At 43.7% G+C, this 12,265-nt stretch overlaps 2 protein-coding genes across 2 annotated transcripts; one reads left to right on the forward strand and one right to left on the reverse strand.

The window, feature by feature from the left end:
• Window positions 1-48: 48 nt before the first annotated feature.
• Window positions 49-2,673, forward strand: slc25a45 (solute carrier family 25 member 45; the record flags this gene model as incomplete). Its single annotated transcript, XM_079274182.1, has 6 exons — window positions 49-85; window positions 173-216; window positions 327-398; window positions 487-663; window positions 1,552-1,786; window positions 2,393-2,673. The coding sequence occupies 6 exons, from the start codon at window positions 49-51 to the stop codon at window positions 2,671-2,673; spliced, it is 846 nt and encodes a 281-aa protein (XP_079130308.1).
• Window positions 2,674-4,215: 1,542 nt separating this feature from the next.
• LOC306780525 (solute carrier family 35 member E2A) lies at window positions 4,216-11,064 on the reverse strand. Its single transcript, XM_079272934.1, has 9 exons — window positions 10,801-11,064; window positions 9,490-9,932; window positions 8,765-8,900; window positions 8,418-8,545; window positions 7,712-7,832; window positions 7,557-7,610; window positions 7,396-7,468; window positions 7,008-7,153; window positions 4,216-6,583 (listed from the first exon to the last, which is right to left on the reverse strand). Exons 2-9 carry the CDS (start codon window positions 9,767-9,769, stop codon window positions 6,364-6,366), a joined length of 1,158 nt encoding a protein of 385 aa, XP_079129060.1. The 5' UTR covers window positions 9,770-9,932; window positions 10,801-11,064; the 3' UTR covers window positions 4,216-6,363.
• Between the last annotated feature and the right edge of the window lie 1,201 nt (window positions 11,065-12,265).

Genomic DNA, 12,265 nt, shown 5'->3' on the forward strand with positions numbered 1-12,265 from the left:
TGTAACACCACAAACACCTTGTTTGCAGGCTGTGAAGTTTTGCAAGACATGCCTTTTATGGAATTCTTCGCCGGGAGCGTGTCTGGTAAGAAAAACTCAAATTTATTCGTTGACTGAACGCAGTATTTTGTATTCATGTGGAGAAATAACACATCTTCGTTGGTCATCGTAGGTGCACTGGGACTGGCAGTTGGACATCCATTAGACACTGTGAAGGTTGCATGAACTGTATTATACACACTGAAATCTGTAAAAAAAAAAAAAAGAGAGACCAGATGCATTAATATCTATATTCATCCTCACACCTTCTGTTTCATTTGTTGAAGGTGCGCCTGCAGGCCCAGTCTGTGTATACAGGGATAATTCACTGTATGTCGAAAACATGCTCTAATGAAGGGGTAGGTGTCACTGCATAAACAGCTGCATTTACAGAAAGTATTGATGCGTGCTTATTCATCTGTTTATTATGCTTTATTACTATATCAGCTCCATGGATTCTTCAAGGGCATGGCATTTCCACTGCTGACCACCGGCATCACCAACGCTGTTGTCTTTGGCTCTTACAGTAATGCCTTAGATTACCTCAGTCAGTCCCGCGATCAGGGCAAACCGGCCTCTGCTGCACAGGTCTTCGCTGCCGGCTGTTTCTCGGGCCTGATGCAGGTAAGAACACCTGGCTGGGTTCATCCAAAGCACCTTTGCAGGAACATTGCTGCCGATATATATGCCGCCGTGATGACTGTTAGGGCTCCACAGGGCCACAAGTGCTGTGAAACAGACATTTTTCATTTCTATTCACAGCGATGACAGCTAATTAGTTCTATCGTTTTACTTAGACTTCAGGATAATTGAGATGTTGTGTGTGGAGGCAAGACAAGTGTAATGTGCTACTGGCCCTTGGAGGTTGCAATGTTCATCACAGCCGACAAAACTAAAGGCTTTAGTCAGAGCGGGGTGAAGAATGTGATCAGATGCAGGCGACTGAGGAGAGGCCAAGGGTTCATGAAACTTGCAGCAATCCACCATTAAGATATGTATTGTGTTTGGGTAGAGAGTTAGCCTCATGCATGGGCCCAAGTAAAGGCTGTAAGGTTGAAGTATAATTAAATAGTGGTCACCACACCTAGTCATTGACAAAAGAGTCAGTCAAGCAGGCGCCAAAATCATTAGAAATGAATTGGTGAATTCCTCGTACAAATACAAAAGCAGGAGGAACACATGCTGTTGCCTTTGCAATGAGGGGTTTGTGTGACCATAGTAGATCGGAGGAAACCAGATATATGAGATATATGCCAGGATACTTCGGACAATAGCCTCTATCGACAATGGATGGAACTGGTGGGACAGGTTAGCAAACATTAATTGTCAGCAAATAGCTACAACAGGAAGAACCTGTCTTTGTTGCTTTTAGTATTTTCATGGGATTTGTTGTCAGTAAAAAGAAAGCATATCTCCAGCTTATGTAATAAAACCTTAGATAAAACCTTCAATATAATTATTTTTATTAATTAATTTGGAATGTAATAACACTCAAACTTAAACTGCTTCCAGGTGTGTGTTTACGCACCAATTGACCTGGTGAAGGTGCGTCTGCAGGGTCAAACAACAGTTCAAAGATACCGTGGACCTGTTCATTGTGTCGCCGTCATCCTGAATGAGGAAGGACCCAAGGGTCTGTTCAGGGGAGGGCTGGCCATCGCCCTGAGGGACATACCCTGCTATGGACTCTACTTTCTGCCCTACGAAGTCATTCGAAAGTCTCTGACCGAGAGCGGCAAAGAGCCAGGTCAGTGTCGGGAGGGGAAAGTGCAACATTACATGTGTGAAATATGGAGGCTCATTTATGTCAGGGAAGTCAATGGATGAAATGTTGGAAATAATAAAGAAATATGGAAAATCAAAATTATGACATGGTAAGCCCAACTTTTTCCTTTAAGTCAAAATTATGAAATACTACGAGATATTTATACGATGCTACTGTTAAATTACGTAGTAAAACTCCAGAGATAGTACGTCATAATTACAATTTGACTTAGTGTCTCATGACATTGATTTAGTTTGCACATAGTATTGGAAAAGTCGTAATTTAAACAAGACCTAATATTGACTCAGTATCTCATGCATTTGATGCAGTCTTGCATATGTTTGACTTACAGTATTGCCTCATAACTGACCTGTTTTTGTCTTGTCCTGGTGTAAGTGGGTTTCTATATTTAAGAAACAGATAAAACAAATTAAAAAAGGGACGATGTCACGTTGGTGAGCCCAGCTTTCTCTGGATGGAGCGTTTTGTTAAATCCAGGAGACAGTTTGTTTTTAGTTTTCATTCAGCAATTCTAAATGTCCAGGTTTATTTTCATCTAAAGTCATTTTTCAACGTTTCTGTGTCCAGGTACGTTTGCGATAATGATGGCAGGGGGCATGGCGGGCGTGTTGACCTGGGCCTTCGCCACGCCCATGGATGTGGTGAAAGCCCGGCTCCAGATGTCGGGGGCCGGCGGCAGGGAGTACACAGGGGTCCTCCACTGCATGAGAGTGAGCTATAGAGAGGAGGGAGCGAGGGTCTTCTTCAAAGGCCTTCTACTGAACAGCCTGAGGGCTTTCCCTGTCAATGCCGTCACGTTCCTCAGCTACGAGAGTCTGATGAGGATGTACTGTCCACCGGCGAGATGACCTCACTCTCGACGGGGGAACGGGTGCTCTCCTCACCGTTGAAAATGGAAAAAAGATCTTCCCGTGGTGTGGAGATTTTAATATGCATACACAATTTGACTGTAGGCCGGATATTCTCCGGGTTACTTAACATTACCAGTTGAAACAGTCTCAGTTGTGGACAGTTTTAAGACGAGTGTTGACTCACTGTTGGAATTTCTAAACGTGAAATGGGTCAACTCCTATGAAGCTAGTGCCTGAAACCTGAACATACCTCGGCTCATGAGGCTTGATCTGCTGGTTAAGCTGCTCATGTTTTTGAAAAACATGTGACGCCATAACCTCGTTGTGGACAGACTTGTTTTTCAACATAGCTTTTATTTTATTATGACGCTTTTTATTCCTCTCAAGTGCACACATACAGTGAATTATTTCACAATGAATAAACAATACAAAGAATACACATGGTTATTGGTGACTGGTCCATGGAGTCATTCAAGTACAGTTGAAGGCCACACTTAAATAAACTGTGTATAAAAATAGGTGGAAGACAAACATGCATGCAAAGTCTCCAAATGTTAAGACTCAAGTCATTGTTGATGAACAGCCTCCGTGCCATTTTATTATGCTGCTATTTCGGTCTGTATTCATGGCATTGTTTGCATGTGGAAATGAGATCCATCATCTGTGGCTCTCAGGTCATGATCGGTTACCGGTATTGTTCTGCTGTTCTCAGAGAGCCGATGTTGATGTCTCCGGGGTTCATTCAGTCTCTGCCCTGTATCGTATCATCCATGTAGTGTTTTTTGCAGTTGTTGCATGTGATGTGAAACTTCACTCCAAACGTCTTGGACAGGATAGGGGTCCTGTTTTCCCCGGACCAGTTTGTGCCGTTTGCACCAGCAGGTCAGTCCCGTCTCCTTGTGATTTGAAGTGTCGAGTTGGCAGTATCCGTTCTGATCTTAGAAGCGGGCCCCGGGGTTGGGTGGACCTGGAGTTAAAGCTGCTATTGTTACAGCATTGCATTAACAAGGGATCAAACAACTGATACTAACTTATGTGATAAAGGGTCACTCGTAGTGACAAAGTCTGAAAAATTGAAAAAACCTCAACCGATTCTGCAGCTTCCCTCAGCTCTACAGCCCTTAAACAGTAAACACAGTTAGCAACTATAGTGAGAATACTGAGACTTTAGGCAGTGTAAATATTGGACTTGCATTCGCCTGGAGACCAAAAACATGACTAACTGAACCTTAGTGCTTCTCCAAGTTCTTCATACACACTTCTCCAGGTGATAATATGTCAGTGTTTTGCATTTACAGCTACCTCTTCGTGATCATTGTGGGTTTAAGAGTGGTGAGTGAAAACACAATTTCCAAGTTGAAGAATGAATGAAAATGTATCGTTGACATCTGCAAACATAGAATAAATTGGATGTATGATTGATAGTTATAATTAGAATACTAGTGTGTATCTAAATCAACAATGCAACTAGAGATTGCTGAAATTGAAAATACAAAACACAATGTGCTGTAGAGAAAACATTTTTTTAATTTTCTGCAGTGTCCATCAAAAACAGAATTACATCCTCACTAAGGAGTTACATTTGTTCATATTTTTTTACATAATTCATTTGCACATTCCCAAACAAACCGTTCCCACCTCTGAACTTGTAATGATACAAATACACACTGGACTTTCCTCTTGAAGCAGCATTAAAAAAAAAATAATTAAAACGGAAGAGAAGATGTAAAACAAATGTTCGTGGGATATTAATATTAAATCAAAGCTCAGACTTGGGTTTTAAAAGCACTTTTCCAAGAAACTAATTCTTAAAACAATAACAGTAATTTTTGTTTTTAGTTTAAAAAAACAAAATGTCGATTTTTTGTCGAGATTACATACAAAGTCTATGCACAGACGCCATGAGACTGGCACGCCGCAAAATCGCCAACGCGCGAGTTGAAATTTATTCAACTTCTGCGAAATAATCGCGTGACGCTGTGGCACAATAGCCTATCAGCGTTGCGTTGCTCCCCCTGTCATCACTGACTTCCTGCCGCTGTTGAATCAGGAAATAAATACTATAGCCGTCTGTGTTCACCCAGAGCTCTACGATACCTCATATCAATAGAGACCGGACCAAACTATGTGTGTGTGTAAACCATATGGGCCAAACAATGAATAGACGCTGCCGTATTTACGTCTACATGACGTTAGTGAGTGCTGGTGGAGCTGCTACAATGTTAGCATAGCCTAGCACCGAGCCATCAGCATTGGACGCCGTGTGAACGCAGCATAGTATGAGCACAACACATCACACCAAAAAAAAAAAAAAAAAAAGATTGCTTCTCAAGGCATAAAAACTGCAGCAAAAGTAGAACATTACTAAAATGCTCAAACTGGTGTGATTGTCAGACTGACGAGATTAACACAGATTGGTCCAATCAGACGCTTGATGGATTAGGTAGTTACTAGCGGAACACACACACACACACGCACACGCACGCACGACTGAAGCAGTCGGGTCAGAATGAGATTCACATGAGCATTAGATCATGGGCTCCATGCGACTGTTTTTGGCAGTGTCAACGTGGAGAAAACACATTGCGATTTAAAGTTACCACGGACCTGTTCACGAGCAGCCGCTGTAGGTTTGAAAGTAACGACAGGCGGGCTCGCAGACATGATGCCCTTCATGAGTGGTACAGGTTTTACACCGACTCCTACTGGGATAAATGAACAGTGGTTTGATCCTAGCTTTTTATGACAACTGGTATATTACAAGTTGGGATTATCTGTGTTATGTTATTGGTCTGGTTCTTTGAGGTAATAACGCTGCAATCATCTGACTAACAAACAGTGCATCAGACAGCTTGTTTGATCGCCGATGGACCGAGCTACCAAAATAAAAACCCAACTTGTAATAATCCGTTTTTTCTAAAAGATTATGAATGTGTGATCTACAGCACATCATCGATCCATTCAGTCTCTAAGGCCCTTTTCCTGTTGAAGGCTGCTGTCCCAGCATGCACTGGGGGAAAGTCAGTTTACAAAACAAAACAACATAAACCCTTACATACACCTGCCACACATGTAGGATGAGCATTCCTGGAATGCAGTATGTGGCTTTCAAATGTTCCACACATTGTTTATAACATGTGTCAGACGAGCCTCCCGTCTCAGGCACCAGCGCCCTATTCACATCTCAAATTCAGATGCAGTCAAGATCTATTTTACATTACAGTGTAGGAAAAACAAACATAGAATTAAAATCTTGCAGCTTCAATGATTTAAAAATATGTATTCAGCACATTCAGCAGCTGCTGAAGCACAGATGAGAGATAAACCAGCACACTCTGGAATGCAAAGGTAAGACAGAGGGCTTCAAAACGCCGAAGGACACCCTGAGCGTCCTCCTTTTTACGGACCCAAAGCAAAGGGTCAAGGATGCGTTAGAGCGTAATCAGGTTTGGGACAAAGTCAGTCCCCAAACTCTTCCTCAAGCTCGAAGACATGACAGTGACACTGAATGTATCCTGGGAAAAACAGAACATAAGTGGTTCCTCTTCAACTGGAATGTGTGCACGGTGAAGAACGACCAGATATCCAGTCATGGTGGCTGGACAGCCACAGGAAAGGAAATAAGGTTCCCACCTCGATCCCAGTCCAAGCAGCATTTCAGTCGTTAGCTGGGAGTCTTCAGTGCGACTAAGGGGCGTGGACCCTCTCGTACTGCACGAGTGGTTTGTAGTTCTGCTCGGCCGCCATGGCCTGGAAGGTCAACCTCTGCCTCTGCCGGGCCTTGTTGTACAGAAAGACGCCGATGAACACAAAGACGGTGCCGATGGCGCTGAGGAAGTTGATCTGGTTGCTGAACACGATGATGCTCAGCCAAACCGACATGGCATGTTTGACAGTGCTGGCGACACTGAGGGAGAGACGAGGGTTTTTACTGTCGGCATGACCTTAACTACAAATTAAATCAGAAGTCATGGCCTGGACGAGATCATCATCTGTTCAGTGTTCAGTGGAAATAGGACAGATTGGTCAGAGCACAGTGGCACAGTATTGTGTGTAGAGGGTATGAATGCATATACCAGTAAACCGACACTGATGTGTAAAATCGGCGCAGTTCCCCTTTAAGATAAACTGAAATTGAGGATTTGCAGCATGCATGCATGGCTGGGAAATAGGCGCACGCAGCATGTTGTTATCCAATAAGCACAGACCACCAAACCTTGCAGCTGGTGTGAGCTAGTTGGGACAAAGGTAAGGAATAGTGACGACAAGAGACAAAAAGGTTGTCAACGGCGTCAGTGAAGCTTGAAAGCCATGTCATGAACGCCTCCCACCTGAAGGTTACTGGGGAAATCCGTCCCATGAGAGCATAGGCAGTGACGCTCTGCAGGTGGAACAGGCCGCCGTCCAAAAGCAGCAACACGATAATGTCTTGGCTGAACATGAAGCTCCGCCCATTCTTCCCGATCACTGGGATGTCCTGGACACGAAGAGACGGAGCAAAATGTATTTTTAATTAACCAACTATCCACACATCTGTTTTACAGGTCCCTGCTGGTTTGCTTATGTAAATATTGCTCTTGTATTGTTTAACATCTGATAGAAATTGCTTTTTATTTTAGAAAACAAACTCCGTAAATGACAATATAATATACATACACTCGCCTAACTGGAACAGTAATTCAGCACAGCAATAATTGGAGCAATTGTGTGTTGACCTACCAAGAGGAACACCCAGGCAGGTATGAGCAGGATGACTGCCGCCGCACTGGTGTAGAACTGCAGTTCTGCAGGGCTGAAAAAAGTCTTTATAACAAGTTTGATTGCACACACACACACCTCAACAATTCTGCCGTTGTGAATCAGAGGGTTCAGTCTTTTACCTGAACTTGTACGTGTCTCCACTCAGCAGTTTTTTGGAGAACACGTTCTGCAAACTGAGAATCAAGACATAAAAAAAAGGGGGGGGGGGGGGGGGGGGAGTTAGAGAAAGCGTTGCACTGCCGCGGCAGGATAGCTGCGTCGAGCGCTGCAGTACCAGTCCATGATGTTGGTGGAGAGCGCGGCAGAGAAGCCGAGCATGTTGAAGCTTATCTCCGAGGCGGTGCAGAGGGCCAGGCCCGCCATGACGGGGAACAGGGACAGGTTCACCCACAGCCCTGCAGATTAGAGGACAAACGGCACACACACACGATGAGGAGAGTCAGCACGCTTATCAACACTAGGCCTTTGACCTGAATATGCTTTTCCCCCGTGGCAGTCCAAAGGTAGGCGCATACTTCATGCATTACCGCAAACAAAAAGTTGAAGTGACCGATGGAAGTGTTGGGAAATAAAATGGTTTACTCCAAACAGCTTTCAAGTTAGCTCCATTTTGTGAGATTTGCTGTTTTATAGCTCATCGCAAGGATTCATCTTTGGAGCTAACCGCCTTCCACTGAAAGCGTCAGAGGAGTCTGCACAGAGACAGGTGTTAAGATGCTTCTCGATTTCTTTTTCACCCGTTTGGATGCCGACAGTGAGTTATGTGCATCAACTAACCTGTGACAATGCTTTCAGTGCATCTTGACACGTTACATGTTGTTCAAGTAAGATTCAGAAAACGTCACATTAAAGTACACGACTGGTGTTTTACTTTATTTTTCTTATCGTCAAAAACAAATCCTGATTGGAGACCAAAACCAAAGATCAGAAGTGAAAGACATTTAATTTCCCCTAAAGACATGCATCCGTGTGTCCTCTACCCGTGTACTCCCCGAGGATCAGCCTGGACATGATGACAGTGAAGATGGGTGCCGAGCTCTTCACCGTCTCCGCGAAAGACACCGCCACGTTTTTCAGGCTCACCAAGCCCAGAACCACTGTAGTGAACCTGACAAATGGAGATAAAGATGACGCAAACACTGGACTTTTTTGTAAAAAAATAAAATAGAAATTGCGTCAGTATTTGTAAATCTATTAGCAACTCTAAACTACTTGAATTACTTAATAAATTACGTGAGAGAGAGAGAGAGAGAGAGAGAGAGAGAGAGAGAGAGAGAGAGAGAGAGAGAGAGAGAGAGAGAGAGAGAGAGAGAGAGAGAGGACCCACCTTATGAGCCCAACAAACAGCATGATCATGATGAAGTTGTTGGGGTACTCAGTTCTGGTCTTGTGCTGGTACAGGCAACAGGGCACACACATCTTTAGGAAGCCTATGACGGTGGTGGAGAGCATCTGAATAGCCCCTGGGGAGCAGCAACAAACAACTAATTATTTTACTTCGACAAAAAAATACGTGATTTAGAAAAATCCATCATAGTGAACAATTTGATGGATTTAAAATACTAATATTTTATGCCAAAATATGATGTTACATCGTCATCAAACGTAATATAACGCACCTTAATATATTTTGCACAATTGACAAATGTAGTATCGGAAAAAAAACATTTTAGAGGAAAACCAATGAGCTACTGAGGTCACTGTGAAGAAAGCTCATTTGAACTTGGTTTCTGCTTGAATTAAAAATGTTGGGAGTCGTCTAAAAAAGGTTGCTCACTGAAATGAATTATATATCTCAAGCAAGCAACATGTTTCTGCAAGTCGTTTTTTTAACACCTGGAAGTCTATCTTAAGAGTCATAGTGTGTTTTATAAATGTTAAGCAGTAACACAAAATGCATATGCATGTATAAAGAGTTAACCCTGCAAAAAACAAACACCACCAGTACGGTTCTATGAGATGTTACTGATCACAAAAACGTCACAATAAAATGTGCCATGCCTTATTTAGTCTAGCTATTAGTAGCATAAACATTTGTTTCCTTCTCTTTACCCAGCATGCTGGGCTCCCCCTCCAGCAGCGACAGGATGTACTTGTTGAGGAACAGGGTGCAGAAGCTGAAGAAGTACCAGAGGCCCAGGTAGGTCAGCGAGCGCCAGTTCCACACGCCGGACTCCGCCTCGATCACCGTCGTCTCTGTGACCGTGAGCTTCAGCATCTGCTCCCCCGACAGGCTGTCGCTGCGGGTCACCAGCACTCGCTCCTGGTGGGTGCGGAGCGGCGACAGCAGGCGCCACAGCGGGAACATGCCAGTCTGCTTGCTGCCCGGCATCCCGCCCACCCTCGACAGGCGGGTGAAGAGAGAGCGGGAGGCGAGGGTTCGATGATAGTTCTGAGCGTTAGTCCATCTTCTGATTGATCAGTCTGTCCGTCTTGCAGTCAACGCTTTAAGTCCCGGTGTCCCCGGTCCTCTGCTGCAGAGGCTGGAAAGTATTCTGTCACGTGAGAGACACAAATCATCATCCTCTGTGCATACACTAGTAAACATCACATGTTGGTATCATACTGTGTCATTCACATTAATGATTGTCCATTCACTTGCTTCAGCTTTTTAAATAACACATATGTATAACTGTCTGTGTTGAACTTCCCCCCATCTGTCTGTTGTCTCCTGTCTGTCTTGAAATTTCCGGTCAACCCTCATCTACCTGCATGCGTCTTTTATTGTTGTTTAACAGTGTCTGACTGACTTATATATTTAACATACTTGTTTTATAGTGTCTAACAATGCAGCATAAGATTGTCTTTAGTCCATGTTTCTATTTAACATAGTTATCCCTCACTTTCCTGGCTTGGTGTGTGTTGAATTTGAGAGCCTCTGTGTTGCATGTCTCGTTTGTACTTGACAATGTAGTAAAAGAGTCTCCTGAATGATGATACTACTTGTGTTAATAGTCTCACTTCTTTCATTAATTCTGCACTCATTGTAAAGGGTCAATATTGCATAACTTTGTGAACTACTACACTGATGCTACAAACACCTATGTTGAACCACTATTTCGTAATCTTGTCTCCCCCACGCACGCGTGCACGCGCACACACGGGCTCATATGAAAGTGAGCAGTCGCTGAAAGAAGACCGAGAATAACACGTGAAGCAAACACGGAACACTTTTCACACCGTGGTGTACCGTCAACTGCCAATACACACCCAGAAGTGTTGGCTCCGTATCTTTAAAAGCAAACAAAACCTGAGCTTTGATGCTAAAGAAACAACACAGCCTATAAACTTGGTGTATGTGAATTAGCTTGGACGCAATGCATCAGGATTTAAATGCAAACTCAAAATGGAAAGAACTCTTACCTCTTAGACTCTGGGTGAGAACTCAACTTGGAGTGAGAAATATCGCAAAACCCAGCTGGGTCAACGAGACAACAGAGAGCGCTGTGAAAGCAGGAAGTTGCCCATTGACGTCAGCTAGCCGCTGTCTCGTGCGGCAGCATGGGAGCGAAATGAGTGGAGGTTTACAGAGCCAGCCGTGCTGTCCGCAATATTCCACCACACTCCCTGTACACTAACATCACCTATCTATCTGAGTCACCCATATTGAGAATGTGCGCCTGATTTCCAGACGTGGCTGCTAACAATCAACACGCCGCGTCAAGCTGACCCGAAAGAACACAATTCCAGCAAACCCTTTCAAAATAAGACAGAAATTTGCGAATTCAATTTAGTACACGCTAACTAACTTGGTTGGCCGTGTTAGGTAACACATGGGTAAAGTTTAGCAGGGGTTCAAGCCCATCAACTGGCAGTTTTTGCTCTGTAAATGTTAAATATGTATTTTAGATTGTAAATGAGTGTCTTTCGCCAAAATAAAATAATATGGTTTTATTTTTGCAAGATACACTTGCTGCGTTTCCGGTAAGACTCATTTTCACTTGTTGCACTGCCACATGCGACAAAATGTTTGTTTTTTTCAATACATTTTTTTTAAACGTAAACCAACACAAATAATTAAAGGGTCTCTGCATGAAATCTATAGTTCCCAACTGTGACTACTATGGAGGTTATTATTGCAAATACATTTATTTCAGTGGACTCCACTGCCAGCAACCGCAATGCTATTCACATGGTAGCGTGTAGTTCTGCTGTAAACTAATAAGTTCAAAGTTCAAAGTTCACTTTATTGTCAAAGTTTCCACATGTGTTATGCATACAGAAAATTCGAAATGCCGTTTCTCGCAGTCCCACAGTGTAATATAGACATGAACATATAACATATAATAGAATAAAATAGAATAAAGTTAAGAACATAAGGGCCTAGATAAAGGATTAACAAGTAGCAGCAGAGAATAAAAAGTGACTGGTGCTGGATGAGGGAAGGGTGTGTGAGGGGGGTATTTGTTCGTAGCAGCAGAGAATAAAAAATTAAAATAAATAAATAGAAAAAGTGACTGGTGCTGGATGAGGGAAGGGGTGTGAGGGGGAGTAGATGTCCTGGTATGTTCCATTTGAGGCAGTGGGGAAAGGTGGGTGAGGGGGAGGGTAGAGAGGTCAGGGGAGAGATGGCAGGGGGGGAGAGAGGGGGAGCGAGAGGAGAGAGGGAGGGAGAGAGTTCAGCATCCTGACCGCCTGGTGGAAGAAGCTGTTCCTCAGCCGGGTAGAGCTCGAACGGAGACTGCGGAACCTTCTCCCTGAAGGCAGGAGGCTGAAGAGGCTGTTGGAGGGGTGGGTGGGGTCACCCGCAATGCCGAGTGCTTTGCGGGTGAGGCGGGTGTTGTAAATGTCCTGTAGTGTAGGGAGTGAGACTCCGATGATCCTCTGG

This window comes from Melanostigma gelatinosum (assembly GCF_949748355.1).
Source record: "Melanostigma gelatinosum genome assembly, chromosome: 8".
Classification (NCBI taxonomy): domain Eukaryota; kingdom Metazoa; phylum Chordata; class Actinopteri; order Perciformes; family Zoarcidae; genus Melanostigma; species Melanostigma gelatinosum.